A 13,505-nucleotide genomic window follows, 5' to 3' on the forward strand; every position below is an offset into this window, starting at 1 on the left:
GGGACCAATCAGCGCCTGCTCAAAGCGGTATGCGGGCTCCCGGTATTCCGCTACCGGTAACAAGGTACACGGTATGCTTAAGGTGTCTATTTGCGAGAACTTCGTTGACGACTTCGAGAACGGGATCCATTGTAACGCTGGCTAAACGCCGATAGATGCCTTCAACGTGCGGCCGGTGGTAGCTTTCGTTTCGGCTGCTGCTGGGCCGCACTGCTGGCCGCAAAAATCACGGAGTCTGCGTTACGTCATGTGCACGTCATGTTTCACGTCACTGAGTCCTGTGTCGTCATAGGAGAATCCCAAGTTTGAATCAGAGCGGCGGGAAAAGCTTTTTCAACTTCGAATCCAAATTTCTTAGAAATAAATGCATGTTTCGCTGCCGGCCAAGTGGCAACAAAGCCATGAAATACCAAACTATCGGATTTTGCTATAAAAACATTATTAATAGAGCTCTCCTCAGTGTCCCTTTAAGCAGTGACGCCGAAAGGCGGACGAATCTGCCGTCTGTCGACACGGCTGCCGACGCGTCTGCTAACGACAGTATGAGGCATTAAAGGCTTTCGCCTTAATATATGGTCGACTTGCTGTACTAATGCCTGGTTCGCAGAGACGAGGTCTGTGCAAGTTTTCCACAGGTTGTCACAGCCCTGGGAGGCGTTACGAGCGGGAGGAACAGGGTGTTTTCCCGCATAACAGGTAAGAGATTCCTGTTTGTATCTATATCTACATTAAAGTCTTCACCCACCCTGCCACCCTAGGAGGTGGCAGTTGATGATTGATCACGAGAGTTCGCTCACCGTTTTCAGCTCTAACGCATGCAGGCCATATCTTTCTTGCATCACCCCTCCTACCTATAAGTGCAATTCAGGCATCCACAGACCCAGGGAGTCAATTATGCGCACTTCTTTTCCTTAAAATTATCGGAGTGTAAAACGTTGTTAACGCCAGCGCCAATGAACACAATGGGCGCCGACGACCTATGGCTTCAGCGCCGCGTTTATGGCACCACGTTGTCAATGCCTGCAGCCCACATCTCTTTGTCATCACCCCTCCTACCTATGAGCACGATTCAGGCATCCACTGACCCAGGGAGCCACTTATGCGCACTTCCTTTCCTTAAAATGATCGTAGTGTAAAACATTGTCAACGCCAACGCCAATGAACGCAATGAACGCAATGAACGCCGACGACCTATGGCTTCAGCGCCGCGTTTCTGGCACCACGTTGTCAATGCCTGCAGCTCACATCTCTTTGTCATCACCCCTCCTACCTATGAGCACGATTCAGGCGTCCACTGACCCAGGGAGCCACTTATGCGCACTTCCTTTCCTTAAATGATCGTAGTGTAAAACATTGTCAACGCCAGCGCCAATGAACGCAATGAGCGCCGACGACCTATGGCTTCAGCGCCGCGTTTCTGGCACCACGTTGTCAATGCCTGCAGCTCACATCTCTTTGTCATCACCCCTCCTACCTATGAGCACGATTCAGGCGTCCACTGACCCAGGGAGCCACTTATGCGCACTTCCTTTCCTTAAATGATCGTAGTTTAAAACATTGTCAACGCCAACGCCAATGAACACGATGAACGCCGACGACCTACGGCTTCAGCGCCGCGTTTCTGGAACCACGTTGACAATGCCTGCAGCCCTCATCTCTTTGTCATCACCCCTCCTACTTATGAGCACGATTCAGGCGTTCACTGACCCAGGGAGCCAATTATGCGCACTTCCTTTCCTTAAAATGATCGTAGTGTAAAACATTGTCAACGCCAACGCCAATGAACACAATGAACGCCGACGACCTATGGCTTCAGCGCCGCGTTTCTGGCACCACGTTGTCAATGCCAACTCATGCAGCGCACACCTGTCACTACCGCCACCCACCGCGGTGGCTCAGTGGTTAAGGCGCTCGTCTACTGAGCCGGAGTACCCGAGTTCGAACCCGACCGCGGCGGCAGCGTTTCGATGGAGGCGGAACGCAAAAGGCGGCCGTGCGCTGTCCGATGTTAGTGCACGTTAAACCTCCCCATTTGGTCGAAATTATTCTCGACGCCTCCGCTACCGCACCTCTTCTTTCCTTTCTTCTTTGAGTCCCTCCTTTATCGCTTCCCTTGCGGCGCGGTTCAGGTGTCCACCGAGATATGTGAGGCAAATACTGCGGCAGTTTTTTCACTCCACCCCCCCCCCCCCCGCCTCCCAAAATAGAGAACAATTTATTGTTTATACGGCGCGCCATCTGTAAGCGGCGAATAAACGCTGTTGGAAATGTCGCCATTTTCTTTACACTGTATTTTTCTTATTTTACCATATAATTTATCTATCGAACAATTCTATCTGTTCAGCTTTTGTTAATTGACGTGTTTCACAAATTTTGTACAGGGGAGGTCGTGCGATTATCAATAATCTCGAAGTTTACAACTTGAACTCAGTTTTTTATTGAACGCGAGCGGCGCGGCAAATCTGTAAACACCGGAATTTCGGCCACCTCGGACAGTGGCTTTTGATGCGTGGATGGATGGAAAGCTTCGAAACTCGTAACGTCAAAGAGCTCCGGTTCGTTGAGGGCGCTGATGAAGGTTAGCAAGTGAAAAGAGAAGAGGAAGTGACACCAGTCACTCAACTGCCACGAGACGGATTCTTCGGGCCGCAGCAGCAACAACGACGACGGATGCCGGTGCTGCATGACAGCAAGCTGAGCCACTCTTCCCTTTTAACATAGGTGAGTTGATTCAAATGCGTCATCTGTGCTGCCCTACTCTCATTGGGAGCTCTGAGATACGTAACTCCATGAGGCTTGACTTTATTCTCGTTCAGCCATCAGTTCCTAGAGCTAGCTATGTCAAGTGATGCTTCCTGTAGTGTCGCGTGGCCGAACCAGCGCAAACATAGAACCGCCGTGCAACGCGTCCACTGTGCTCATGTGCGGATCGGTTGACTCACTGATTTGCGAACGGTGGCGCAGTACCGCAGATTTATTAAAGTTACTAAAGTAAATGATTTACCTGAAAAATCGAAGTTTTCCTCTATGAAGGTAGTCGCCCAATCGTGTGAAGGGAACTCTTTAGACCGGCAGCGGTGGCTCAGTGGGTAGGGCGCTCGGCTACTGAGCCGGAGTTCCCGGGTTCCAACCCGGCCACGGCAGCCGTGTTTTGATGGAGGCGAAACGGAAAAGGCGCCCGTGTGCTATGAGATACAAGTGCGCGTTTAAGATTCCCAATTGCTCGAAATTATTCCGCAGCCCTCCATCTTCTCTCACTCGTCCTTTACCCCTTCCCTTACGAGGTGGTTGAGGTGTACACTACACCGATATATGTGAGACAGATACTGCGCCATTTCCTTTCCTCAAAAAAACAAAACCAAAACTTTAGAGAGGCCAAAAAGAACGAGAGAGAGAGAGAGAAAACTTTATTTACAAAGGAATTCGGGGCACGCCCCAGGGTCCCCGCACGACCCCACTGCACTCAAGTGTTTATGTTCCTGAGATGTAGCATTATTTGCCACAGGTGTCGGGAATTAGGGCACGTGGGACTTCTGCGGCCCCAAGGTGAGGTCGGCGTTCTGGGTACACGAGAAGAGTGTGAGTGGACTTGCCCGGCTGGGTGAAGAGTTTTATTGCGAAAGCAATACTACGCTCATGAACGGCCTTTCGCGTAGCGGCGGCCGGTAGCCACGTTTGACCTTTAGAATGACCTCTGACGTCATACCAGGGTGAGAGATGGGCTACCAAGTCGAGTCGTCGCGCAGCGGCGGCCGGTAGCCACGCATGACATTTAGAATGACCTGTGACGTCATGTCATGCCTAGTGACGTCATAGCATGACGTTATACCAGGGTGAGAGGTGATCTACCAAGTCGAGTCGTCACGCGATAGCCACGCGTGACATTTAGAATGACCTGCGACGGCATGCCATGCCTAGTGACCTCATGGCGTGACGTCATACCAGGGTGAGAGATGGGCTACCAAGTCGAGTTATAGTGCCTAGAATTCTAGGCACTATAGTCGAGTTGTCGCGCAGCGGCGGCCGGCCAATCGTGACCTGTAGACGCGGCTCACTGCGTTCCTTCTTTAGGCGCGGCGCACTGCGTTCCTTCTTTATTTATTTATTTATTTATCATCATACCCACAGCGCCATTGGCTGGCATTACAGTGGGGGGGTAGAAGAAAAAGTACACAAATGCCACCGCGTGCAGGTGGTTACAAAAAAAAAAGATAACAATGAGATAGAAAGAACGCGGCGAGCCGCGTTCCTTCGGTTAGAGGCGCAGCGCTCGCTTTCGCAACCGACCAGGCTTAACCAAAGCTAAGCCCCCGCCAATTTTATGCGAAGCATACTAAAATAGCCCAACCCAGCTCCTCGAGCGCGGGGGTGTCGTTACCATTGACCTTTCGTGACCTCCATGTCATACCACGTGATGGGTGACGTCACAGCAGATGAAAAACGGGGGCACAACTCGCGCCGTCGCGCGAGGCGTCGTGACCATGAGGATGACCACGTGGTGCGTGACGTCACAGCAGATGAGAAACGGGGGCCCAGCTCGCGCCGTCGCGCGAGGCGTCGCGACCAAGGAGGACCACGTGATGCGTGACGTAACGACATAGGAGAAACGGGGCCCCAGCTCGCGCCGTCGCGCGAGGCGTCGCGACCAATGTGTTTCCTGCTTCTGCCGCTAGGTGCGCTGTAGTGAACACGTGATGCTGGAGCGGCGGTATACAAGGGGGTGCGCCTGCCTCTGCTAGGCGTACACGGGATAGAGATGCCTCCTGGAGACAGGGCTGCTCGTTGCAATGAGAAGCAAAAGTTGCGGCGTGCTACAGAGACTGATGAAGAGCGTGAAGAACGTCTAGCCAAGCGGCGTGCTCGATATGCAACTCGGCGACAATATGCTTCGCATCTGACTAGGCTTAACCTAAGCTAAGCCTCAGCCATTTTTTCCTAGCTATCTGCCGAGGGAGCTGGAAGGAGGGCCCGTGGGATCGGGCTATTTTCGAGTGATGGGCTTGATCAGGACAGCGACACTTGCACCTCAAGTATAATGCTCATGCTATGCCGGGTGTTTCAACGAACACTTTTAAAAATTTTCAAAAATAGGCTTTTTAGGGTAAAATTATGGCTTTTGCAGCGTGGCATTGCCAGGCCTGGCGGAGACCAGAACACCGGTGTATCATCTTGACTGTAAGTAGGTTAATTAATTTCTAATAATTAACTTTCTAAGTATGAGAGTTAGACGCGTGGTCGCAATTAGAGGTCTGTAGCTGGTCGTTGGTAATAGCCATATTTCTTTTTGGAATTTCAAAAACGCGATTACCCTTGGCGCTGTGGATGGCTTGGCTTTTTCGACTAGTTACATGCACTGGAGGGGTTGCTTTTCCTGCATGCTTTCTAAAGCGCATGTATTTTCCCACGATGCAGCCAAACCTTTTCGAGCCACAGCGGCAAGGGTAATTGCGTTTTCGAGATTCTAAAAACTGGTATGGCTATTGCAAACGACTCGCTACAAATCTATCTTTACAACTAGGCGCCTAACTCTAGTAGTTAAAAGTTAATTAACGAATATTAGTTAACCATCTTACTACACCAAGGCGATTTACCGGCCTTCTGGGGTCCGCCAACACTGACAATACTGTGCCTTAGGAAGCCATATTTTACCCCAAAAAGCCTATTTCTAAAGATTTTTGAAAGTGTTGGCTTAAAGACGCGTTATAAATCGGGAGGGCCACGGAGAGTCAGTAGCTCCGAGGCGTCGGATGCGCTAACCAGCCTTCTCGGCAAACACTGACGTCGAGCCCCGCAGCAACCTTTAAAAGACCGGGATCTGGCAGCGCGGAACCACTCATATGTGGCCACTGGGTGCGTCACGCAGAGAGGCTGCCTGGTTGTCTATGACGTCTAGTATGACTAATGCTTTGATTTCAGCAAAGCCGGCCCCAGACCCTGAAGCAATCTCCTAAATGAAAGGGTAATTTTGCCTAAAGTATATTTTCTTCTCGCCCAACTCCTACGCAGGGTGCACATACGACCTGTGCCAGAAGAATGCCTCGTGGCGAGCCAGTCCTCGTGCCACCCGTTGGCATCCGATTGGCCAACCTAGAAGGAGCAAGGGGACGCATCTCGGGAAGGACCATCGATTACCAAGCCCCTTGCACGAGTTCTGAAGGCCGCACATGCCACCTAGCCCGTGAGGTGTCTTTGTGGAACGAATTTCTCCAATATGTGTACCTTGAATTGCAGCTACTGCCGGGAACATCCGGGCTTCTTCGTTTGTTCCGCATTGATGGAGCCGGCCGTCATTTAAACGATGTAAACCAGTCTAGAATGGACCAAGGTGCGACCCTGGCGTATTGGCTTCTGCGCATTCATCCCTGTGTCGTCTCACTGCAAGCACATTCGGACATTCTTCGGACGTACTCGGACATCTTTTCCAGAATCGTTCACTCAAGTCGAACACTGAAGGTATTGAAGCTGCACATGCTTCGCACTGGTTTCCTTGAACGGTTTCGCATGGCCGTCCCCTCAATGACGCAACTGGAAGAGCTGAAATGCACCTCTAATGAATCCTGCCCAGCAAAACTACTCACAGCGCTGTCCAGACTTCTCCGCACCACCACTTCACTAACCGTTCTGAATACATCCGCTCGTTATATAGACGGCCATCCAGCCGAAAAGACTTTCTTCGCAGCACTTTCAGCTAACTCCACCCTGAAGGAGCTTACCCTGGTGTTCGACTCAGGATACGGCCCCCACAAACAGGCTTTCCAAGACTACCTGAAAACGACAGCGACGCTGAAGTCTCTAAAGATTACGGCAGTTTGTCAAGGCCGATCAGAGGTGTGGCTAGGCAGCATTCTGAAAGGATTACTCGTCAATAAATCCTTAACCCGCGTAACTCTAAAACGTTTCCGAATTGACCATATACGGGTTCAGGTTCTAACCAAGGTCATATTAAGAAACAAAGTGCTGCAAACTCTCGATTTTCATTTACTCAGACCAATCTCGACCCGTGAGTATCGAAGCGTAGGCGAGAGATGCGTCGAAGCAATCATGCAAAATGAATCACTTAAAGACCTCAGCCTGCCACCCGACATCTTCGAGCCCGACTTATGGAGCGATATTTTTAAGGAAAAACCACAACAAAGAGCTCTGACGATAAATATCCTCGCATACATCGAAAACAGGCCAGTGATGGAAATTTTTTGCAGACTCCTCAAGGAAAGTTGCACGGAGCAGGCAGTTTGCTCCGAGGCCAGGGTACGCGACTGGAACATCAGTCAAGAAGAATGGGAAGCATTTTCCGAAATCTGCCTCTCCAACCACTCACTCACAGCGTTTGAGCATGTCATTATGGAGCGGTTAAACCCATTAACCCGACTGACAAAGCTCAGCTTTGCCGTATCCCCAGCTGGTTTAGCACATGTGCCAGCTATTGCCAGTTATATCGGCGTAACATCGACGCTACAAGCTCTGAACATCCTCGTGTGGTCTCGTGGGAATTTGGACAATGTTTTCAATGACAGCTGGGCCAGCCTTCTTCAGTCACTCGCACGGAATTCAAGCGTTGTAGAACTGGAAGTTTTGGTCATTAACATAGAGGCGGCAAACATGGAAAGGTTCGCTGACACTGTGAAGGCAAGCAAGAGCATCAGACGGCTGAATGTGATGATGGTACCGCATGAAAAATCGAGCGCTTTTCTACGGCGCTTGTCAACGGACATTACTCGGAACTACTCCCTAATTCGAGTGTCCATACACACCGGGATAGAACACTCCGAAGACTGGTTCTCTATCATGGATACTGCTCGGCGGAACTCGGACCTCGTCAGCCGTGCTGTAGCATTTGCGACAGCTTCAACATTTGACAAGTAAGTAAACTCCGTACTGGTCAAATGTTTAGGGGAAGTCCCCAAGGCAGAGTAGATGTGTAATAAGAGAGTAATGACTCATTGCCATCCACCCAAGCATAGCCATACGGCTAGAGAAGAAAGCTACACAGCTTTCTCAGAAACTTCGCAGTTAAACAAAAGCCCGTCCTGGTTCGAGGTTCAAACCCTGGGCCACGGTTTGAACTCCGGACCAGGACGGACTTTTATTTAACTGCGAAGTTTCTGAGAAAGCTGTATAGCTTTCTTTTGTCGCCGTATGGCTTCGCTTGGGTGGATACCGATGAGTAATTACTTCCTTAATAGAAACTCCGCATTGAGGTGTGACTTCTCTGCTGGTACTTACTGCTTGTCTTACTGTCTTTCCTGTTTTTTGTACCTAGTCCTTGTGGCAAACTATAGCGCGCCAACTTGAAGATGACAAACCAACTAGCCGCTATTGCAGCATTGCTAGTGGTACTTACTGCACCTAACGTATAAAAAAGCTTCTAGTTATTATTAAGCTCAATAAATATGTTTACATGTCCGCGAAATTATAAAGTTTTAATCTCCGGGCAGGTAGCATTTTTATTGCTGAATGACCAGAAGGGAACAAACTTTGCCGGCTGAAGGGATAGGGAGCAGATCTCGACAGAGAGAACTCTTGCTATCCATTTTATGACGAACATGTGCCAGACTTTTACACAATTGCGCTGTGTCAATCTGCTTCGCACCTGATGCTCTTCGAATTCTATCTCAAATTCTATGTGAGATCAAGGAATTCCGATCGATCGTTTAGAGAAATGTGGCTCCTAGGCACGATTACTCCATAAATGCAATGCTAGTTAATGACACGGTGGTTTTTGTAGCAATTCTGACCTACAATCAGCGTTCTGAAAGCGGGGCGGTTTCTCTATGTCGCCTTGAATTTTTGTTCGGTGATTTGTTGTGGAAGCTTCCTGGTTTAATTTTTACGCAGTTTACTTTGTTGTGTCCATTTTACCACTTTCAGATTCCCTTTCTTTTTACATGGGAAGTTAGGAAACATGTCAAGTACTCAGAAGCGACAGTTGCTTTATTCTGAAGGACATAAATTGTCCTCAGAAGGTGGTGTCATACTTGCAAATATTTCGACGATATTTCCAAGGGACACAGAGTAACTTACCTATACAGGCTGGATGATAAGCGCAGTTTGCCACTGTAGTACCTGATGTCACTAAAATGCGGCTGAAGTTTCCTTTTGTCCCCTTCCGCTTACCGGGAAAGAGCAATAGTGCGGCTGGATCTTTCGCTGCGGTGGCTGGAAAGCCCCAATATACTGCCGCTGATCACAGTCGCAATTGAACTGCCTTCCGCATTGGGCGTTAAGACCAGTCGGGCATTGCTTAAAACAAAGAGCTTAGAAAACAGCGAACCTGGGAGTAAGGGCTGTGAAATCGTTTTACTGTAGCCTTTACAGAAGACAACTGTGCATATGGCAGTAGCATCGGACTTTCTTTTCAATAGCAACAGTTTCGAGAGCATTTTGAATTTGCAGCATTATCTGCTGGAGACTCTGTTTCGTACTGTAGCTTGAATTTGCAGAGCAACAAATTCGTTTGTGCCGTGTGAGATGTTAAATTTAATCGATTAGCGAGGCGTCAGCCCTTGGGATTTTTTGCAAATGTATAAAACACTCAACAGTATTGTGTCCTAGCGGCACTTAACGCGTTCAGAAGTGTGATCGGACCAGTTACCGAAGATCCCCAGAGCACTGCAGCTATTCAAGCCGTGTCTGTAAACGCAAACTTCCCTTACATTTTAGGTTTCTGGATGAAAATACTAGCTGCGTTCTGGGAAAACCTAGGTTTAGTCCGAAGGTTAACCACTACATGGTGAATGGTTACAACTCTCCTTTATATTGCTTTTTTGAAGTATGGACTTGTGTTTCGGGAACATCATTCTGAATTTTTATTGGAAAAGACTGGAGATGGTGGCTGCCGTCTTTAGTACCTCTTTTGTTGCAGGACAGTATGGGAAGGTTGAAAAACAATAGACTAGTAGTCGTAGTAATTTGTTCCCCCCTTGTTGCTGGCATCTTATTCACGTAAGATTTTTAATGTTAAAATGAGAGCTGTTGTGACACTTCTGGAAATATAGCGTATGTTGATATAAAGCGTCTAGCAAAAGCGAGGAGCCACCACTACTACCCACCCACTACCTTCCAGGAGCAGTACTTGCCAGTTACCTCCCCCCCCCCCCCCCAGCCCCTTGGTTAGGGGGCCGAACACCCACCCGCCTGGCTGCTTTTCTCAAATTGCCCTCTCCATCCCTTACCACCCTCATCACTATGAAGTGCCCCAAACTGTACCATGCAAGGTGGCTCCCATCACCAACTAACCAAACTAACCAAACTAACCCTCTATATGGCGTGCTCCCTATAGATACCCACGAAGAAGCGCAATAAAATAGCGAATGCAAAATCGAATACAGAGGCGCTGTGGCCAAAGGAAGCAACCGACGAGAAGCTACACAAACCAGCCACCTTTGGCACCTCACTCCCCTAGCTAAGGTGTTTCCCAATCACCCACAGCCACCGTCTACCCAATACCACCCACATCAACCTTCCATAAGCATCTGCCGCGTGTGTGAAGTTTTGACACAGGTAAACGCATTCAATAGAGTTGTACCATTAGAGTAACCATCGATGGCAAGTCTTACTGCTTTCGCAGGATTGTCACCATCAGATGTCTGGTTCTCTCATTTTTTTTATCTGACTACGTATTCTTTAATGAAGCTGCGATAGGCGCTTTCCTAGCATGCATAATATGTCGCTTTCTGTGCGCACTGCTCTAAGTACTGCTGCCGCTTTGCAGGTACTGCGCAACAGCTCTAAAGCCAGTTTCACAGCATCGTTCCCTACTGCAAGAATTCGCCGAGCTCGCCAGCGTTAGCGAAGCAGAGGCCGCGAGAATGATCAAGTCGGCACTCGGCTCTCTCCAAGAGATGAACAACTTTATGCGAGCCGTTGGCGTCGTCAAGGAGAGAGTTGTTTGTTGCCCTCGTGAAGATGGTAGGATGCAGCTAGACGATCTCCATTCCGACTGTTGGCTTCATTTGCGGCAATACCTGCAGTTAGAAGACGTCAAGTACCCTGAACCATCTTCATAGAAACCGTGGCGTTGGCATCTGTGTGGGCTCTGGGACTCAACCGCTGGTGCTTCAGTAACCAAACTAGTAGCTCTGAAGTGGTCGCGAGGCTATCCTCTGAAAGAGTTCTTCACTGACAGCCTGGAATGCTGCACGAAGCTGAGCGTTTTTTTTTCTAAGCTCAGCTTCTAGACACTGAACTTGAAAGCTGCTGTGTAGAAAGTGGGCTACTGTACATATCTGTTGTAAATACTTTTCACTTGAACTCTCCCGACTCGTTGTATATTTGTGACTCTGACATCTTCTTAGTTCTTGTCTTTCTTTTCTCGCCTGGAACATAAAATGTAAAGAGAAAGTTCCAAAGCACACATTGTTCATGTTCTAATTGTGTGATCCGTTCATGCGTTCTCTGCGTTTGGTGACTATTTATTCAGTGTGCATTGCGTACAGCATTTCCTGCTGATGCCGCATACAACTCTCACAGAGATTGCAATGTTATGACTGAATAGTATGCCAGCGTAAAAATGTGCTTAAACCTCGTGCACTGGCTGATTTGAAAAGGTATTTGCTATATAGGCAATCTAAATACGGGTAATAGAGGTTTGCTAATTGTTAAGATTTTTAATGCTTAGAAGTGTCCTACTTCAGTCAACCCAACTAAGTGCTCTTTAAAGTTGCTTGGCTTACTCTCAGATATTTCTTCAGGCTTTGGAAATGGCAGATGCATAACACAAAGTACCGCAATTTTGAAGTTAGGACTTCAGAGAAGTGCACTCAAGGATACTGGAACTTTAAAAAGGAAATGGCTGGTGCCTGTTAAGCTAAGTTTGTTTTGCGTATTTGCCGTGCAGTGTCTAAGTACCACAGAGGGATAGCCTCTGGCGTTCTTTAAAAGTGTTTCAAGCCGTGTGGTGTGCAATGCCAGTGCAAGTTTAAGGTCCCCAGGTGGTCGAAATTATTCCGGATCCCTCCACTATAACACCACTTTCTCTATTCCTTCACTCCCACCTTGCGTCTTTCCTTACGGTGCGGTTCTATTGTCCACCGAGATGTTTGGTTCATAGTTTAAGGGGGTTTAACATCTCAACTCAACTTGGCTATGAAGGACGCCGTAATGAAGGGCTCCGAAAATTTAGAGCAGCTGGGATTCTTTAATGGGAGGTAATTCTTGCAGCATTTCCTTTGTTCAAAAACCATAATGCTAGTCTGGGAGTCTTTCACATATCTACCTGTCCCGCAGGTAGCCGGTGGGCCTCAGGGGGTTTGGTGTTCGGCTACTCACTCAAGATCGTGGGTTCGAGCCCCTCCACCGCAAGCCTATATTGACTGAGGCAGAATGCAAAACCCACCGTGACCTGTGCTAAGTCTCCTCCCATCAATAACCTTAGATGGTCTGAATTTATCCGAAGCCCTCAACTACAGCGTCTCTCATAGCCATCTCTCGCTTCGGGAAGTTAAAACCAATAAATTAATGTTTACTTACCTTGCTTAAACGACACCTCAGTTACCAATTAATCGCTGTTTGTAAGGTTCTCTTGTTCCGCTCTCACAAGGACGAGCTCCGCTGTGTTAACATTTAACAGATACATCTTTGTAATGTCATTTGGGAGGTTCAGACTGTTCCCAGTGTTACCTCTCGCCATACCAGTCATCTCAATATATTGGGCATCACAAATTATCACTGGTCCCTTGATCGCTTTTCGAGCTCCATAATGAAGGCATATTTTTTCTCCCTAATAGCGGTCTCTGTCGTGCCAGTTTTCAGAAATTTTGCCAGGTGCTTCAGTCACTAAAAGTCGAATCCTTATTAATCAGAGGAAAGATATCGGTGATAAAAGCGGCGTATCCTTCCAGCATCGCTTTGATTTTAAAGAAACTCGCATGCCACGCTACTGTGGCTAAGGTCCTAAATACTCACTTGGGCTGAGTGGGTGCCATAGTGGAGGGCTTAAGATTAAATTGTACCAGGTTCTTCGCACTAAGTGGCATACCACAGGACACACACGCACGCACACACACGCGCGCACATGCACGCACAAACACACACGCACGCACAAACACACACCCACACACACGCGCACGCACGCACGCACACCCACGCACGCACATACACGCACACACGCGCGCGCGCACACGCACACCCACACGCACGCACACACACGCACACACGCGCACGCACACACGCGCACGCACGCACGCACACACACGCACACGCACGCACACACACACACGTGCGCACGCACGCACGCACACACACACACACACACACACGAGCACGCACGCACACACACACGCGCGCACACACACGAGCGCACACGCACACACGCACACACACGCGCACACGCACACACGCACACATACACACACGCGCGCGCACGCACGCACGCACACGCACGCACACACACGCACACGCACGCACACGCACGCGCACGCACGCACACACACACGCGCACACACACGAGCGCACACGCACACACACACACACACACGAGCGCACGCACGCACACACACACATACACA

The 13,505-nt window shown here is 49.1% G+C and overlaps 1 protein-coding gene across 2 annotated transcripts; it reads left to right on the plus strand.

The window, feature by feature from the left end:
* Nucleotides 1–2,260: 2,260 nt before the first annotated feature.
* On the plus strand, nt 2,261–11,215 carry LOC149348712 (uncharacterized). 2 transcript variants are annotated; one of them, XM_089585887.1, is made up of 3 exons: nt 2,261–2,721; nt 6,007–7,859; nt 10,712–11,215. In XM_089585887.1, the coding sequence occupies exons 2-3, from the start codon at nt 6,034–6,036 to the stop codon at nt 11,004–11,006; spliced, it is 2,121 nt and encodes a 706-aa protein (XP_089442013.1). In that variant the 5' UTR covers nt 2,261–2,721; nt 6,007–6,033; the 3' UTR covers nt 11,007–11,215. The 2 variants fall into 2 exon arrangements, with proteins under 2 accessions (XP_089442013.1, XP_089442014.1); XM_089585888.1 differs by lacking the exon at nt 2,261–2,721 and adding an exon at nt 5,125–5,175.
* Nucleotides 11,216–13,505: the final 2,290 nt, after the last annotated feature.

Source organism: Amblyomma mixtum, chromosome 4 (assembly GCF_055824585.1).
Source record: "Amblyomma mixtum isolate Tamu chromosome 4, ASM5582458v1, whole genome shotgun sequence".
Taxonomy (NCBI): Eukaryota; Metazoa; Arthropoda; class Arachnida; order Ixodida; family Ixodidae; genus Amblyomma; species Amblyomma mixtum.

Excerpts from the sequence above, each read along its gene's own strand:
- LOC149348712 (XM_089585887.1), top strand. The coding sequence starts at position 6,034 with ATGCCTCGTGGCGAGCCAGTCCTCGTGCCACCCGTTGGCATCCGATTG. Across the intron at positions 7,860-10,711 it reads ACAGCTTCAACATTTGACAA|GTACTGCGCAACAGCTCTAA; the intron begins GTAAGTAAACTC and ends GCCGCTTTGCAG.